This window comes from Ambystoma mexicanum, chromosome 4p (genome assembly GCF_040938575.1).
Source record: "Ambystoma mexicanum isolate Mex_15411 chromosome 4p, UKY_AmexF1_1, whole genome shotgun sequence".
NCBI lineage: Eukaryota > Metazoa > Chordata > Amphibia > Caudata > Ambystomatidae > Ambystoma > Ambystoma mexicanum.
In genome coordinates, this window is record NC_090927.1 from 1,247,986,522 (window position 1) to 1,248,005,866 (window position 19,345).

Consider the following 19,345-nt stretch of genomic DNA (forward strand, 5'->3'; position numbering starts at 1 on the left):
TCAATCTTAAGCTTTGGTCTTGGAAACATAATGCTGACAAATTTTTACGCTCATAGAGTATCTCTTACATGAGTGTGAGTGGCGCATGGAAGGATATAATACACCTCAGTTTGCTTTTACTCAAAGGAAGTCTGTGTGGCATTTGAATGATGAGGATAGTATGTTTTAGTCTGGGTATTTTTGGATACCTAGATGTGAAACACAAGGAGGCACAATATACAGCAAGGCAATGTGTTTTTTGGATGCCTAAATATGAACTCCAAGAGGAGGTGTAAAAATATCACGTTGCAAGCCATCTTCCAGGCACAGTCGCCCCCACCTCGTTCACCCCAAGGGCACAGCACACCATTCGCCAAGAGCCAACCATCACCCACCAGTGGTGAGAATGAAGTGCTCATTTTGAGTCTTGCCAAGTGTTGGACCTTGAAGAAAATAAAGCATGACCACTCAGAAATAGATGTGTGGCAGAGTGTAAAACAATGCAAGGTCTTCTGTTGCGGGTATATGGGTGTGGGCATATTGGAGCACTTTGGTGGCAATGTGCTGCCAAAGGGGCACACGATTTATGAAACCCAATTGTATACAGAACAAAATAACTTTCTGCCATTTTTCGCAAACTCCCCAGTTATGCTGAAACTGCACTAGCGTTCCCCCCCCCTTCCTCACGTATATAGTTTTCTTCCAGACAACCTGCCTATCCTTCAGTCCTACTCCCAGCTTCAACTGACAAGAGTCTCATAAGTGTCAGCTCACGCTTCATGCACTGGCACTAAGTTCATCCCTTGTCTGTAAACTCACATTAACAAATGTACAACCTCAGCATTTCTCCTTGTGTTTCTCCCATAAATCAGCTTCCCCTTGGCAGTGTTTCGTAGCCCGCAGAGGCTCTACCACCCAAAGAAAAATCTTCCCTTTTCTGTAATTAACTTACCAATTTAGAACGCGTTTCCAGCTCCATGGGCTGGTGTAAAAGCGCACTGTCTTGGATCATGTGCTGGTTGCCTGAACTAACACTATCTGGTGTCGGTACAGAATGTCGATGTCCAGAGCGTATTCCCTTATCCATAAATAAGTACAGTTATGACTGTTTGGCCAGGTCCCCACTCAACAAAACTGTTAATATGAATGTATCTACAATGGGCCCGTGGGAACTGCTGCCGTTTCAACCTTCACTTTGGTTTTTAAGATGCTACAAATTGGCAACTAAAGGGCTTTAATTAGGTGGGGCTCGGAAACTAGGTCTGGGGGGGCGCCTGTAATTTGAAAATAAATCTCTTCTAGACAGCTTTGCTGAGCATCTCCAAAACCTAAACGCCACCGAAAAGCTACTTCTAGCAAAATCCTGAGTACATCTGCAGTGAGCTCTGTGCAGTAGCATGCCTTGCTTTGAAAACATTGATATTTGAAGGAATACAACCACTATACATGGGCCGTAACTGTCTAGCATGGCCACGTGCTAGCAGATTAATACAAATGGTTTGAGTTCCTGAGAAACTAAAGGAAGAGCCATGCATCCACATGCAGCAGTGTCGAGCATCAACCTTAGAAAATACATTGCAAGTTAAACCTGATGGAAAGTGCATCAGAATAATCAGATAACAAAAAAGTTGGGGGGTAACTGTGTGTAGTGCGCTCAACTTCCTGGAGTCTTGTCAAAATGCAGCAGAAAATACACGAGGTTCCCCTTAATACCTCAAACGTAAAACACAGTGGTAGTTGAGTGTACTTGTACTGCGCAAGTAGACCAAAATTACAGTAATCAATACTGAAAGTTCAATTTCAAAAACCCATAACATCAGAAAATATATATAGATGAAGCCATTGGATATGTGCAGGGTGATTTATTCTAAGCACAGCCGACACGTGTTTCGACCATTCGGTCCTTCTCAAGGCTGTTATTGATGCAGTTACAAAATTCGATCTTCAACAGAAAAATGCATATGATCATATACAAATGTTGGTGTGAGATGAATTATACACATCAAAACATAGGTGATACAAAAAATATTGTGCAATTAACAAGAGACAGAAAATGAAGAAAAGAAGGGTGTTCAAGACATGTATACAAGATAAATATTATCAAAACTGGTGTACATACCCAGGGTCTGCACGGACAATCATGAAGGGCGAGAGCAGGAGTGGGCGAATAGGATGTGAGCTACTTTAGCACATGATCAAAGTTCAATTGCTTAGTGTAGTCAGTTTTTTGCTATGTTAGAATAGATTGGTTCCAGCTATTAGTGTTATTGCCACAGTTCACTCCAATCTAGGTAATCCATATATTAATAGTGCACAGATACCATTGCACGTGAGCATTGTTGAGACCCATTACCTAGCGAAAATGCCTCATGTCATTGTTAATAGTCAAACTCACCAGTCAAATAATTCTGTGGATGATCCCTACAGATTAAGGCATGAAATAAAGGAATACATACTAAGTATACAAGGTGGGTATTGGGTATTGCAGAGTAATAAGTTCTGGAGAGATAAGTGTTGAGAGAATGAGCGAATATTCCTTACCTTAGTTAATCTTTAGTAGAGCTTCTTGGGTGAAATAAGTTGATAACACGCTTGCAATATGGTGCCTTTATCAAAAATCCACTGTTTTAAGCCATCTGAGTTTTTGGGGCTTAATTGCCTGAAAAATAGGTCAATATCACTATATTGAGTACCCAATGGCGATATAAGTAAATATACAGAGATGGAGAGAACAAAGGGTTAAGCAAAGGGCACAAAAGGCAAGAGTTGCCCTTGCTCTCAACTTAATGTATGTCTTGGTGGGGCGCAGTGGCCAGTCTATTTCACTGAATCTTCATTGTATATAAAGGTCTCAATACCTGAAAAAAACAATGTAATAAAATCTAAGTTAGCCGGCAAAAAATGTCTCCCTGTAAGGGCAGTGAGCCTCAAGGATGGGGTAGCCATACCTTTAATTCTGTGTTGCAGGGCTAGATCCCAAGCAAATGCCTGTACTGAGTGTCCACGCTCTGCCAGGCGATCAGTGTTTACATTACACCAGCGCGTCTGACGTCACGCATAAATGCGTGATGTCTCGCGCATAGACTAAATGTGACGTCATGCGCAAATGCGAGTAATATTGCTACATAAAATTAGCTGAGAAATTCTGATTAGCTGGTATCTAGATTATTAAAGGCCTGATTGAGGTAATGAGTGATGTAGTAGGAAAGTTAATATGCATGAGTAAGAGGACCTAATGGGGGGAGATTCAAGAAGTATGTATAATGATGCTATATTAAAGCAAAGAAAGAAAAGATATAAGTAATGCACAGTACATACGAGAAAATTGTCAGAAGAATCCTGATCTCTAGGAGATGAAATGGGAGGCTGGCCTGGATGGTGGGTAGACAGGAGGTCTAGTGAATAAAATAAAGGGAAAAAACACAATCGTAGTCCCGAGCCAAACATGCTCAAACAATGTATCTAGTGAGGGCTGACTGGAGTATAAAAGATGGACAATAATCTAGTCAGAAGATCTGAACAAAAGTGATCAAATACTGAAAATATCAAAAGTATAACTAGTAGAACCGGACTGATGCTTGGATGAGTCAACAAGGCATTGACCAGATCATGTTAACAGATGAATGTTTTTCAGATCATCCATTGTTAATAAAGAATATAGATCCAAATTACAGGAAAACATACATTTCATTGTCCTTGTTGGACACATCGTAGATTACAAATTGTTTTGGCTTCCAGTTGTCTCAATTTGAGCTTTAAATCTCCTCCCCTTTTCCCAATAGATGACTTCTTAAGGCCAATGAATCTGATATCTTCAACATTGTCCATCTGGTGACATTCCTGCCAATGAGTGGCTAGTGGCAGCAAGTGGTCCTGTTTTTTAGGACTACTGAGGTGCTCACGTATTCGGATACGTAGCTGCCTAATCGTGCTGCCCACATATACCTTCCGGCAGACACACTCAATTGCATAGAACACATACTTAGTCCTGCAATTAATGAAGTCTGTGATCTTGGTTCTAATACCAAGCGGAGTTGTGAATTCTATTGAGTCCGGGTATGCATGCTTGCATACAGTGCAGGTTCCACATTTGTGGAATCCCTTAGTTGGTAACCATTCCGAACCTTTGGATTTGGAGTTGGCGATGTATGAATGGCAAAGTCTATTTTTCAGAGTTTGTGCTCTTGTGTACACAAAGGATGGTTTCTCGCTCAGAAAGGGCAAGATGTCTGTCTAATTTGAACAGGCCCCAATGTCTTCGTACCATGTTGTATAGCTTGTGTGCATGGGTAGAATATTGTGTGATGATATCCATGCGTTTCTCCAGCATGGGGTCTGGCATGGATTCACATGCTCATGAAAATTCCCCGTCGTCAGGCCGGGAATCCTCGGTATAGAAAAAAATCAGTATCAGTTTTGTTTCTGATCTGTCTTTCTTAGTAGTAGCCAATCACTGTTCTCTGGGTCATACTGCCCCCAGCCAATGACTGCCCTCTCCCTAAGCCCCGCCTCCGGCAGCCATCCTCAGATCTTTACTGCACGTTCAAGTGTTGGGAGTCCTCGTGCTGTAGCTCGAGCTTTTGCTGCGTTTTCGCGCTTTTTCAGGAGTTTTTTCTCATTTTTCGGTTAAATAGAGCCTCAAGCTCCACCGTTTCTACATCCGATCAATGGGGATCCGTTTCGGAGTTTTCTACGTCCCTCAAGGGTGAAGTTTTCTTCGAGTTACGCTTTTGGAGGATTCCAGATGTTCCGAGGCCTACATGGCCCAGGAGAAAGGAAGCTCGACGCCCGGGAAGCTGTTCAGGACCTGCCCTGGATGCCAGCTTCAGAATGTTTTCAAGGAGGATGAGCATTTGTTATGCCTCTGTCTCCATGAGGACAAGACGCACACGGAGAAGGACTGTGCGTTTTGTGGGAACATTTCGGAGCGGACCATGAAGGATCGCCAGCTCCGTCTCGCCAACTGGCTGGAAGGGAAGAGCCCGTCAGGCGAGAAGAAGAAAAAGAAGTCAGAGCGGTCTTCTAAGTCCTGTGAGGGCACCCCGGCGACGGGGGCCCAACAAAAGGCTAAGCACCGCGAGTCCGCGGGCACCGGGAGCACCGAACGGTCGGGCTCCTTGGCTGCCAGGCAGGGGGCATCCTCCCCGGCGCCATCAACCACGAGCCAATGCTCTGGCTCGGGTAAGAGGAAGTCCGAGAACCTGGCAAAGCTTCTGGAGAGGCCCCGGTCGATCTCAAAGATTCCGGCAGAGGGGGAGCGAGGCTCGGACCCTCCCCCCAAGGTGAAGGCCCCAGGCGTCCAGAAGGTGACGATGGCCTTATTTCACCCTGCTAAGACCTCGATTGAGGATGTCGCAGCGGCCCTGGCTCAGCCTGTGGAGGCTACACCAGTGGAGGCGCCCTCAGGACCCAGTCTCCCTGCCACCGCGGAGGGAATAGTCTTTCAGGCCCATTGAGAAGACCCCCACGAAGTCTTCGTTGGAAAAGGTGGGGGAGGGGCTGGTGGCCATCGTGGATACGGACACGACCTCTGAAGAAGAGCTCATTGAAGTCGTGGAAGAGGCCCATCGGGAGGGATCCCGACGAGGGCGACGACGAGAGCGACGGTGTCGCCGACAAGGCTCCTCAAGAGCACTCGCGCCCGTCGTTTCCGGCGCCGCAGGACACTTCGGCGGCCATTTTGTCAGCGATTCAGTCCTTATGCTCGGAGATAAGGACAAGGTTGCCCCTTCCCCCGACGGAGGTACCTGAGCCAGACCCGACGGGGGAACCGGAGCCAGGACCATCGGAAAGTCCACCGCATAAGAGGACGACTCATCCTACGCCACCTCTCCCACCTGCTCTGCCTTCCCCCCGGTCTACTACCCACAGGGATGATACGGACACGGCTACGACAGGTACAGATGACGACGGAGGCGATGACGGGACGTGTCCCCTGTCGCCCGCTGCTCGGGCGTCCCTGCCCGACGAGATTGGATCCTTTCATGCCATGATTTCCAGGGCATCCGAGCTTTTCCAGCTCTGCCCAGAAGAGAAGAAGAAAGAAGGGTTCCTTTACCAACGGCGCGAGGCTAAAAGGAAGACGGTCCTCGCCGTACCGCTTCTTGATGACATCTGTGATGGGCTCGCCCTCCTCAAGAACCCTGCCACGGCGCCGGCAAAGAGGGCCCGGTACGAGAAGAAGTACCGGGTCCCCGATGCTGCCCCCTTGTGCCTTCGGGCACAACCTACCCCAGATTCGGTTGTCTCGGCGGCGGCAAAGAAGAGCTGGGGGGGCATCGGCCTCTACATCAACTTCCCCGCCGGACGGCGAGGGCAGGAAGTTGGACACGATGGGACGACGGATCATCTCATCCGCAGCCACGACTATCAAGGCGGCCAACGCCCTGGCTATCGTAGCTCGCTACGACAGGGAGTTGTGATTCAAAATCGCCCCTCTGTTAGACTTCCTTCCGGACGCCAAAAGGGCTGAGGCCCTTGAAATCCTACATCGCCGACACCGGTTTCTGTCAGTTGGGCAACAGCGTTTGCTTGAGACGACGAGGATGGCTCAAGGCCACGGATTTCCGCCAGGACGTACAAGCCAAGGTTTTGGACATGCCCTTCGACAGGAACAACCTGTTTGGGAAGGTGGTTGATGAGTCCCTTCAGGCCATCAAGACAGACACAAGGTGCCTCCAAGGGATCCGGCAGTGGCTCCTCCACGTACCGCCAAGCGGCAAGATCTTCGTCCCAGGAAGCCTACAGGGGACGCGGCAAGCCAGGTGGTGCCCGTCATCGACAGGGAGGTCAAGGAGGCAAGGCGGCCTCCAAACAAGATTGAACCGACCGTGGAGTCGGGCCCCGACCGAAGCACCCCAGACGCCCTGGCCCAAGGGCACGCCCTTGAGTTTCAGAAGAAGTGCCCTCGCGTTCCACCCGTGGCCAGGAAGGAAAATCACATCCCTCAACTACTGTTGGAAGTAAGGGCGATGCTCAAGAAGGGTGCCATCGAGCTCGTCCCAAAGAGGCTTCGGGGCTCCGGAGTTTACTCAAGGTACTTCCTCGTAAAAAAAGACAGGAGGATGGCGCCCCATCCTGGACCTACGACGACTGAACAAGTACATCAAGGCGTAGAAGTTCCGTATGGTCACCCTCCAGCACGTGCTGGGACAGCTGGAGGAGGGCGATTTCCTGTCGTTGGACTTGGAGGATGCGTACTTCCACATCCCCATTCTAAAAAGGAACCGAAAGTTCCTCAGGTTCATGATCCAAGGGCGGCACTACCAGTTCAAGGCCCTCCCGTTCGGATTGAAGTCGGCACCCAGGGTGTTCACCAAGTGCCTCGCACCGGTGGCGGCGCGGCTGCGCCTACAGGGGATCCACGTCTACCCCTACCTTGACGACTGGCTCATCCGGGCAAGGACGAGGGAGCTTGCCGTGGAGCACACTGCAAACATCCTCCAGCTGCTCACGGACCTGGGATTCTCCATCAACTTTCCAAAATCCCACCTGGTTACGTCGCAAGTCGCCCTGTTTCTGGGAGCCAAGCTCGACACAGTGGCGCGGCTGGCCTCGCCGTCGGAGGAAAGGACCAGGACCATTCTGGGCAAGGTGCAGCGTCTGCTGGCCACGGACATGGCCAGGGTAAGATCTATCAAGTACCTCTTCGGGATGATGTCGTCCTGCATTTATCTGGTGCGCCTTTGCAGGCTTCGGATGCGCCCCTTACAAGAGTTCCTTGACGCCCGCTGGGTCCAGTCGACAGGCAGCTTCGAGGAGAAGATCCCTCTCAACGAGACGTTCCGTCGGGCGATCCGGTGGTGGGGGTCCCGCTCCCATCTGTCGGCGGGCACGGACTTTCAGATCCCAGCTCACCAGGTGACTGTGACGACGGACGCCTCCCTGGAAGGTTGGGGAGCACACTCCGGAGATCTTCACGCGAGAGGCCTTTGGCTCCCGTAGAAGTCACTCCACATCAACATTTTGGAGCTCCGCGCAGTGTTCTGGGCCCTCGGGTCCTTTCTCCCGTCCCTCAAGGGCAAGGTGGTGAGGATCTTCACCGACCACACCACCACGATGTTCTACATCCGGAAGCAGGGCGGAACCAGGTCCCCGGCCCTATCCAAGGAAGCCCAGGATTTGTGGCATTGGGTCGTCGCCCAACGGATGTTTCTGGTGCCTCTTCATCTGGCAGGAATAAAACAAACGATCGCCGACTCACTCAGCAGGGAGCTGCGCTCGTGCCACGAGTGGGAACTACGCCAGGATCAAGTGGATCGACTCTTCCGACGATGGGGCACACCCCAAATCGATCTCTTCGCGACGGTGACGAATTCCAAGTGCCGGAGGTTCGCCAGCAGGTTCCCCCAGCCGAGGAGCATGGGCGATGCTTTCTCATTCCCCTGGGACGGCCTATTTCTTTATGCATTCCCTCCGCTGCCGTTGCTGCTCCAGCTCAAGAGGTCCCAGTGCAGGATGATCCTCGTCGCACCGGCGTGGCCAAGACCGATCTGGTTCCCGGACCTTCTGGACTTGTCAACGTCCACACCAGTCAAGCTGCCGACGGACGCAGACCTTCTCTCCAGAGAAGGAGGCGCCATTCTTCACCACAACCCGGAGTCGCTGAACTTGCAGGCCTGGCTCCTGCAGCACTATAGTTTGGAGGGTACGACATCCCGGCCGACTGCAGAGAGGTTCTTGCAAAAGCCAGGGCGTCCTCAACTCTCAAGTGCTACGGACATAAATGAAGAGGTTCTCTGTCTGGTGCCGTGCACAGAAGATTAACCCTCTGCGGATTACGGCCCCTCAAGTACTGCCGTACCTACTGTTGCTGGCCAAAGCTGGACTGGCTCACGCCTCCATCAAAATACATATGGCTGCAATCTCCCAATATACCAGGACTGCGGGACGGGCGTCCTTGTGGTCGCATCGCCTGGTGAAAGAATTCATGAAGGGACTATTCCAATCATTTCCGCCGGTGAAGGCTCCTGCCCCTGCGTGGGAGCTTAATGTGGTGCTGACCAGGCTCATGGGAGGGCCCCATTCGAGCCTATGCATTTGGCGCCTCTGAAGTTCCTGTCATGGAAGACAGCTTTCCTCGTGGCCATCACCTCCGCACGACGAGTGGGAGAGATCCAGGCCCTATCTTGCAAGCCTCCATACTTGACTTTTCATGACACGAGGGTGGTGCTGAGGACGCACCCCTCCTTTATGCCCAAGGTGCCGTCGGACTTCCACCTCAACAAGCCCTTGGTGTTGCCAGTTTTCTTCCTGTCGCCGGCCTAGAGGACTTTGCACTCGCTGGATGTAGCTAGAGCGCTGAAGTTCTACGTGGACCGCACGAAGAGTTTTCGCAAGATGTCGCAGCTGTTTGTGAACTTTGGGACTGTGAATCAAGGGAAGGCTCTCTCGAAGACTTCCATTTCCAGATGGCTCTACGGCTGCATCATGCACTGTCACCGGTTGGCGAACCGACCGCTGCCCGGCCGTCCGAGAGCCCATTCAACCAGAGCGATCGCTGCTACCACGGCGTTCCTGTCTGGTGTGCCCCTGCTAGACATCTTCAGGGCTGCGACGTGGAGGTCGACGCACACCTTCACAAGATTCTACTGCGTCGATCGGGACTCCAGGGAGGAGTCCAGGGTCGGCCAAGCAGTGCTACGCAACCTGTTCGCCTACGGTGATCCTGGTGAGGAGGTAAGAGATGCTTAATGTTGAGCCTGTTGCCACCTCCCGTGGTTGTGCATGTGTGTACTGCTATATATTCTCTTATTCATGAGCATGTGAATCCATGCCAGACCCCATGCTGGAGAAGGAACAAGTTGCTTACCTGTAACGGTTGTTCTCCAGCATGGGTCTGGCATGGATTCACATGCGAACCCCCCGCTTACCCCTCTGCGGCTCTTCACTTGGTCATATTGCCACTTTACGTGCTACCAAATCTGAGGATGGCTGCTGGAGGCGGGGCTTAGGGAGAGGGCAGTCATTGGCTGGAGGCAGTATGACCCAGAGACCAGTGATTGGTTACTACTAAGAAAGACAGATCAGAAACGAAACTGATAATGATTTTTTTCTATACTGAGGATTCCCGGCCTGACGACGGGAAATATTCATGAGCGTGTGAATCCATGCCAGACCCATGCTGGAGAACAACAGTTACATGTAAGTAACTTGTTCCTTCCTTGGTGAACGAGCTGCTTTGTTGGGGTTGTCGAGTTTAAGCATGTCCCCTCTCAACTTGCTGTCTGTTCTGGTGCGCGCTATGGCTATAAAATCAGAGTAGCCCCTTTCTCTAAATCTAGCAGCTGCTAGTTGCCATCGTAAAACCACTGTTATGAGTATCCCGGCTGGGGAATTCTACTGGCATGTCGCAACTGTAGCACTGCTTTATCATTTTCACAAGAAAGTGAACTAATTACTGCTAGATTTAGAGAAAGGGGCTACTCTGATGTTATAGCCAAAGCACGCACCAGAACAGACAGCAAGTTTAGAGGGGACATGCTTAAACTTGACAACCCTAACAAAGCAGCTCGTTCACCAAGGAAACACATGGATATCATCACACAATATTCTACTGATGCACAAAAGCTATACAACATTGTACGAAGACATTGGGGCCTGCTGAAATTAGACATCTTGCCTTTTCTGAGCGAGAAACCCTCCTTTGTGTACACGAGAGCACAAACTCTGAAAAATAGACTTTGCCCTTCATACATCGCCAACTCCAAATCCAAAGGTTCGGAATGGTCAACAGCTAAGGGATTCCACAAATGTGGAACCTGCACTGTATGTAAGCATGCATACCCGGACTCCACAGAATTCACAACTCAGCTTGGTATTAGAACCATTATCACAGACTTCATTAATTGCAGGACTAAGTATGTGGTCTATGCAATTGAGTGTGTCTGCCAGAAGGTATATGTGGGCAGCACGATTAGGCAGCTATGTATCCGAATACCTGAGCACCTCAGTAGTCTTAAAAAACAGGACCATTTGCTGCCGCTAGCCACTCATTGGCAGGAATGTCACCAGGAGGACAATGTTGAAGATATCAGTTCATTGGCCTTAAGAAGGCATCTATTGGGAAAAGGGGAGGAGATTTAAAGCTCAAATTGAGACAACTGGAAGCCAAAACAATTTGTAATCTACGATGTGTCCAACAAGGTCTGAACAAGGACAATGAAATGTATGTTTTCCTGCAATTTGGATCTATATTCTTTATTAACAATGGATGATCTGAAAAACATTAATCTATTAACATGATCTGGTCAATGCCTTGTTGAGACTCGTCCAAGCATCAGTCCGGTTCTATTAGCTATACTTTTGATATTTTCAGTATTTGATCACTTTTGTTCAGATCCTCTGACTATTATTGTCCATCTTTTATACTCCAGTCAGCCCTCACTAGATATATTGTTTGAGCATTTTTGGCTCGGGACTATTATTGTGTTTTTCCCTTTATTTTATTCACTAGACCTCCTGTCTACCCACCGCCCAGGCCAGCCTCCCATTTCATCTCCAGAGATCAGGATTCTTCTGACAATTTTCTCGTCTGTACTGTGCATTACTTATATCTTTTTCTTTCTTTGCTTTAATATAGCATCATTATACATACTTCTTAAATCTCCCCCCATTAGATCCTCTTACTCATCCATATTAACTTTCCTACTAAATTACTCATTACCTCAATCAGACCTTAAATAATCTAGATACCAGCTAATCATTTCTCAGCTAATTTTGTGTAGTGTTATTACTCGCATTTGCGCTTGCACATGACATCACGTTTCGTCTATGCACATGCGTGTGACGTCAGACGCGCTGGTGTAAACACTGATCGCCTGGCAGAGTGCAGACGCTCACTACAGGCATTCGCTTGGGATCTACCCCTGCAACACGGAATCAAAGGTATAGCTACCCCATCCTTGAGGCTCACTGACCTTACAGGGACACATTTTTTGCGGGCTAACTTAATTTTTATACGTTGTTTTTGTTCAGGTATTGAGACCTTTATATACAATGAAGATTCAGTGAAATAGACTGGCCACTGCGCCCCACCAAGACATACATTAAGGTGAGAGCAAGGACAACTTCTTTGCTTTTTGTGCCCTTTGTTCTTTCCATATCTCTGTATATTTACTTATATCTCCACTGGGCACTCAATATAGTGATATTGACCTATTTTTCAGGCAATTAAGCCCCAAACTCAGATGGCTTAAAACAGTTATCAACTTATTTCACCTAAGCTCTACTAAAGATTAACTAGTGTAAGGAATATTCACTCATTCTCTCAGCACTTATCTCTCCAGAACTTATTACTCTGCAATACCTAACAACCACCTTGTATACTTAGTATGTATTCCTTTATTTCATGTCGTAATCTGTAGGGATCATCCCCAGAATTATTTGACTGGTGAGTTACCAGCATTCTCTATTTTGCATGACTATTAACAATCACACGAGGCATTTTTCGCTAGGTAATGGGTCTCAACAATGCTCATATGCAATGGTATCTGTGCACTAATTAATATATGGATTACCTAGATTGGAGTGATCTGTGGCAGTAACACTAATAGCTGGAACCAATCTATTCTAACATTGCAAAAAACTGACTACACTAAGCAATTGAACTTTGATCATCTGCTAAAGAATTTCACGTCTTATTCCCCCACTCCTGCTCTCGCCCCCTTCATTATTCTGTGCCTGACACTGAGTATGTACACCAGTTTTGATAATATTTATCTTGTGTATATGTCTTGAATACCCTTCTTTTTTCGTTTTTTGTCTCTTCTTAATTGCACAAAATTTTTATCACCTATGTTATGTTTATAATTCATCTCACACCAACATTTGTACATGATCATATGCATTTTTCTGTTGATGATGATCGAATTATTGTAACTGCATCAATAACAGCCTTGAACGACCGAATGGTCGAGAACACGTGTCGGCTGTGCTTAGGAATAAATCACCTTGCATATATCCAATGGCTTCATCTATATATATTTTCTGATGTTATGGGTTTTTGAAATTGAACTTTGAGTATTGATTACTGTACTTTTGGTCTACTTGCACAGTATAAGTACACTCAACTACCTCAGAATAATCAGATATGAGCAATGCTGGATGGATTTGGGCCGGACCCTGTAGTGCTACCAGTTTGTTGGGCCACAATGGCATCTTACTGTGCCTAGTGCTTGTAAAACATAGATCTGTGCGATGAGCTGGTGCCAGTGCTTCCTAGACAGAGAATGTCGTGCCCATGTGCCATTGTGCCCTTTACCATCTACTCTTAATGGCAAATTAAGTCCTCCTCTGACAGCGGTTTCCCTCCTGGGTATTTCAGAAACTGAGTCTTCAGATCTTCACTCTGAAATTACAGTATGAGATGTGTGTTGTACGCTCTTTATACTATTGATGTCACTTTCATCTTGTTGGTTGACCAAAAGCCTTGCTGCTTGGTAATCAAGACTAGCAGATTTTTTTGGTTATGTTTATATTTTGAGTGTCTCAATAATGCTGTATTCAGTTCACTTTGTAGATGACTTTTTTTCTTCCCTTATCAATCTATTTTGTTACTCACTTGATTGCAGGCCTAATGCGGTCTCGTGTTAAGGGGGCAGACGAGGCCCAAGCAAAAGTGTTGACCTTTCTCGATAGCCACTGTGAGTGCAACGAGCACTGGCTGGAGCCTCTCCTGGAAAGAGTGGCAGAGGTAAGTTTGCAAGGTCGAACCAAGGGTGGTTTGAGTGAGCTGTGTACCTTCAAGGTTTGGAATCAGTGTTGTAAAAGGCATTTCACAAAACGTCAGCAGTTGTTCTTCGGTCTGGCAAAGGGATTTTCTTTTTCCAGTTTGGCTTCCTTAAGCTGGTGGGTCATGGTGTTAATCCAACTTCTATGTGGCACTATGCTTTTCGAAACTTAATGGTCTTTAGGCCCAAACTGCAACCACGGGCAATGCCAATGGAACACAGAGGCAGTCGTTCAGGTTTTATGCAAAAACGAAAGTATTTGGGGGAGTTTCATGATGCCATTGAAGAGTGGTGTTGTGAAATGTTTCTTGCTCGGATCTTGCTAGAATTTGCATTAGGACTGGAACATCATTGTTCGGTTCAGGAGCACGGTACTATGCAGGGTGCAAGCCAATGAATACATCTCCTGAAATGTGACGGATGGTCCCTTTAGGAGAAGCCGAAAATGGGACGGACTGCTGCACTTAGAACAGTTTTTAATCCTGGGGTTATCTTGGCTTCTGCCGGCCCTGTTTTTATCATTCATTTTACTGAGCGTTACCTCAATACACCTTTGAAGGTCTCCAACACCAGCTAATATTACTAAGAGACCATGAATGGCTGGACCGGTGTACGTTGTCAGAGACTGCAAACTGAGCAAACCCAACATGGTATTTTAGACTAAGATACAATAACTGCTCTTTAGTGCCTTTTTTTGGGAAAGCATTAAACTGGAAAAACGCGTGTGTTGCTGTAATGCACAACCTGTAATATCGTACATGCTTTGTCAGACTTAGTTGGATTCGACAAAAAATAATTCCTTGATGTTGTCTGATCACTCTCAGACAGGATGCCATATGCGTCCTGTTGGTTTTGCTAAGAAGAACCTGCTCAAATGAAGCATTCTTATGTTATCCTACTAGGATTTATACCACACAAAGCACCATGCCACAAAAGCTCTTCATAGTGTGAAATCTGTATTTGACCAGTTAAAAGGGGAGGTGTAATTGCATTTAAAAGATAAATATGCTCTGAAATCTGTCCATGCTGTTCTCTCGACCAGAATGACTGCAATGTTTGCTTTTTTTCACTAAATGTTATTTGTTTAACATTCTGACAATCCACTGATTTCTTTTTGGAATGAAGAGCCCACTTTCTGTACAACTCGCCGCCTCCGTGTTTACCTGCTATTAAGAGTGGTTTCTTTCCCTTAATGCTGTTTGCTCTTCAAATAAAATAGTACTAAAACATGCGGCTGCGCATGTGGCAGGTACCTTTGCTAAGAGAACAGGCTTGGTGGCAGGCCAGGGTTCTATGCAGGCCCGTGTTTTCAAAGTTAGTGTATGGACTCTGACTCAACAGTTGCATGACAATGTTGTCCATGCGTCCATCATAAGGAAAGCAATGTTTTCACCAGTCAGCAGTGTCTGCACCCTCATTGTTTGGGCAGGGGAATCATCTAAGCTAGAATAGCTTCACGTAGATGCTTCTGAAGTGCACAGAGATGGTGGAATGGAGGGAGTCTGCTGTATCCATACCGCCATTTTAGCTGGTCCTCTGTGACATAAGTACAATCTTGTTTGGTTCTTAAATTAGAAAAATAAGGCTAGCAAGGATTTTTAAACCCAGCCATCTCAAATGATTAATCGATTGATGTGAAACCCAAGGCTCAGTTCTGTGTTGCCTCGGATAGATGTACCGTTTATATGGCAATACATTGAATATGCACCAACCTGCCCTATTCCAAATGGTAGGTGGCTACTGCAGTCCTTTTTTACTTGGTGACACACAGTCATGGATTTATAATGACATCCATCACTACAAGTCCCAGAATGCAAAGAAAAAACTTTCTCAGCTGCTTTCTCCTGATGGAATGGGTCATGTTGACAAGGTGGAAATCGCTAGCTAGTTGTCCATCCAATAAGTTGCATGTTTTAAATTTGTTTGCATGAAATTGAACAATAGAGTATTTCAATCTCAAACATGCAGATACATTCATACTTCACATATTACATTTTTGAAAAGGGTCACTTTTTCCTCTGTCTGGTCTTGGCAGTGCAAAAACAACCCCCTATCCCGTCTCCCCTCTCCCTGTACTCCTTTTACACTCGCTTGTAACTATAGGCCCTAAGCAACAAAACATTTTTTGTGTTTTGACATGAATGTCGGGTTAACTCCTCCTTCAGCTTTTCCAACCCACTAATTCCGAAAACCATGGCATTTTCTTTTTTTTACTGTTGTCCTTTATCCAGTCGCCAACTGCAAAATTTGTAAACTGTTGAGTAATAGATTTTTGTGTCAGATTCTCTCCTGATGAACCATGGTAATCAACCATGGGGAAACACGTGTAGAGAGAGAAATGAAAGCAATTGAAGTGAAATTGTAACAATTAAAAACAAAGATTGACAGAATAGATTAGATCATTAGTGATTATTGTGGAACAAATCTGTTAAACAGTTTTCATTTGGTGCACTGAATAAGGGACACAACAGTAAAAAGAATGCTTTAAGTATTGTAACGGTCACAGTAAAAGTGCCCTAACGTGCTGACAACTATAGATAAAATCTAAGGACTCGCCCAGGAAAAACCACCCCAACGGACCGAATTTCTTGCGAATAAAGCAAAACCATGACATCCTAATTAAAAACAGGTTAACTGTTTCTTCCATCACTGCTAGGTGTCTGCTTTGGATTCTGATGCTTAAAATGTAGTTTACCAATCTTTATCGCTATGGTTGGCTCAAAAAATCCGGTTTTGTTACAGCATCTTTATACGTTTTATTTTAAATTGTACAACCAAATATTTTGTCCCTGACAAATTGTCACATTGTAATTAATTGAAGAAAGGGTAGTTGTGTGTTAAACTAGACAAATGCTCTGAATGTTCTACAGACAGTTACGCATCCTAGTCAGTCATGCATCTTAATTTTGCGTTCATGACTCACAGCCAACTATTCAAAGAAGTAGGCAGTGCCTCAAATGAAAAGCAGTATGGTTGCATATTGATGAAAAAATACAGCTAGTTGTATTAAACCTCCGAAGAGTACCTTTACACCTAAGGGAGATGATTGGGCAAGAACTTGACAAGTTATTATAAGAATACCTAATTGAGTGGGTGATTGGCCTCATGCCATGGGTGTCCCACATCGTGATTCAGTTTAGCTGAAACGACAAGCGTGTCTACATATCTACGTAAGACATGTCTCCTGAATAAAGCAGTCGGGCAGTAATACTATTCCTGTAGGCATGCCAGTCTAGATGACCTGCTGTGTCTGATCTTCAGGATGAGGCATTTTTCTCAAAACTAGATCTATAGTCTGAATACACCAGATCGTTTTGAACCTTGAGTCTTAAAACATCACCAACTTTACTATTCATATAGGCCTCTACCAGTATGAGGCTTGATTTTGAGACATTTTGGTGTACGCATCCACCAAAATTAAACACACAGAATGCCTAGCCAATGTATTAGCCTGGCTGCACAAACCAGACATAACCCCTCCATAAAAAAGTGGGAATTTTTAAAAAGGAGATTAAGGTTTCGGATAAGTTTTCCAGGCAGCAGTGTTGTCCTTTGATCCCGAAAATGTGCAAGACATTAACATACCACCCTAGCCCCAGAATGCTTTTGAAGTATGAAGCTTTCTTGGCATGGTTATGTGCTGTTGAAGGTTCATCAAATATCTTGTCACCCTGTCTGAACCACAACGGAACCTCCCCAAAATGACACTCCCTGTAAGTGGACAACCAGGGAATAAGACATTCAGGACATCAAGAAGTCTAGAACAGAGAATGCAAATATGACATCCCTTGACACTGCACATCCAACTAAGATAGTTGTCAATGCGAACCAATGTTGATTAGGAGTAGTTCTAGCACAGAAAGACACAAGTGGGGAGGTGTTACCTATAACCTGTGCAAAGCGGTCACTGTCGGGGGGTGGGGGGGTTAACAAAAGTATTCCCAGATCAAGTGTGAATCATTGGCAGTTCTCTGAGGTGGCGTCATTAGATTTATGTATGGAAAGCAGATATCAGTGGTGACGTTACCACAAGGCCCTGATTCCCACCATGTCTATAGCTCTGCACCACCAGCACGAATGGAAAAATGGCTCCTACAGCTACAGAAGTATGATGTGGCCGTAACATCCCACCCTGGGTGTGACAATCCAGCAGATTATTTATCTGTGTACCCAAAAGAACTGGGCAGTTGCCCACAGAAGTGCATATTTCCATGGTCAGAGATGGTGGTTCCAGCATCCAGGACCGTGCGAGAGCTGGGCAACAAATGAATGCATTCAAATGGTTCTTGAGGCCGTACAGACCAAAGTATTGAAAGAGCTTTTGTCCCCTCAGGAATAGCAAAGCAATTGTATGGAAACTATACAACAGTATACAGTCTTTATATCGAACCCGTTATAGTGAATGCTAATATCCTGAGTATGGTATAACGAATACCTTTATAGCAAATGCATTTCGGAGTGGGGAAGGGTTACAGTTTTTCAGGAAATGTTTGCGGTGGTAAACGGGTGTTTGGGGCGGACCACCCCAGCCCCAAAAATACATTCACTTCAAAGGTTTTCGTTGTAAAATACTCGCGGTATGTGCCGTCGCGAAAACGGATTTCGATATAAAGACATGTAGCCCTATGGAACGTTGGCTATAAACTCTTATCACCTGAATTATTGCTGTGTGACATACAAATAATCGTTCCCGGCACTGCTTCCTAGGGTGCGCGAACTGGCAACCCAGGTCTTCAGGGATCTCAGAAGACCAAGGCAAGACTACAAGAGGTTTGGTTCTCCCATCTATTAGTCACGAGTTGATGACTTTGTACAGAGATGAACATAGTGTGAAGATTCGATCCCAACCACTGCTGCCTTCAATCCACTTGCAAGAGAGAAGTGAGAACCCATGGGCCCAACTGAGCATAGACTTTTGAACATTCTGTACTGACTAGAATTGAGGGTCATTAACCAGTGGTAAGGATATATCGAAGTTGTTTTTGTGAGATCCATGGTGGCCAAGAATGTGAATCTGGCGCACTGATCTTTACAACACATGGCCTCACCGCAGAAATCAAAACTGCCAAATTGGTCCCCATTTCAATGCAGAGAATTTGATGCACTGTGCCCCTTAATTTCTCCTAGAGCAAATCACCCATCGTTTAACCCACAGGGATGACAGAAGCGTTAATGGGGCGATGTATCCGAGGAACACTGCCAGCCCATCTGACACTGGCCTGCCACCAGATAGAAAAGTAGGTGCTATGAAGGCAGATGCATGCTAACAAAAGGAAAAGCATTCGCAGGCACATAGTGCGCAATAAAGTAAAAACAGTGAACTGTATTACCAGTGCAAAAATAAAAGACCAGAAAACAAATTTAGAGTCCAGTTTGAACGCCAGCCTTGGCAGGACAACTAACAGGCTCTGTAGTAACAGCCAGGTAGGACTGCCACACAGTCACAAGAAATAAGTTTCTTTGACGAATTCCCCCAAGAGGACTCTTACCCAGTCATGAAAGCTAATCAACACTTGCACCCAGAGGTGTTGTTAGGGAGGACTGGGGGGGGGCATATGCCCCGGGACTTTTGGTTGTAGACCCGGATAGAAGCTCAGGGGCTACGAGCTGCACTAAGACTAGCTAGCCGCGAGTCC

At 46.3% G+C, this 19,345-nt stretch overlaps 1 protein-coding gene across 2 annotated transcripts in view; it reads left to right on the forward strand.

Annotated features, from left to right (window-relative positions):
- GALNT2 (polypeptide N-acetylgalactosaminyltransferase 2) overlaps positions 1–19,345 on the forward strand; it is a 762,087-nt gene that overhangs the window by 472,472 nt on the left and 270,270 nt on the right. For both annotated transcript variants that reach the window (XM_069606912.1, XM_069606911.1), the window contains one exon: positions 13,551–13,672. In XM_069606912.1, coding sequence (XP_069463013.1) covers positions 13,551–13,672 — 122 coding nt within the window. The remainder of the gene's footprint in view (positions 1–13,550; positions 13,673–19,345) is intronic.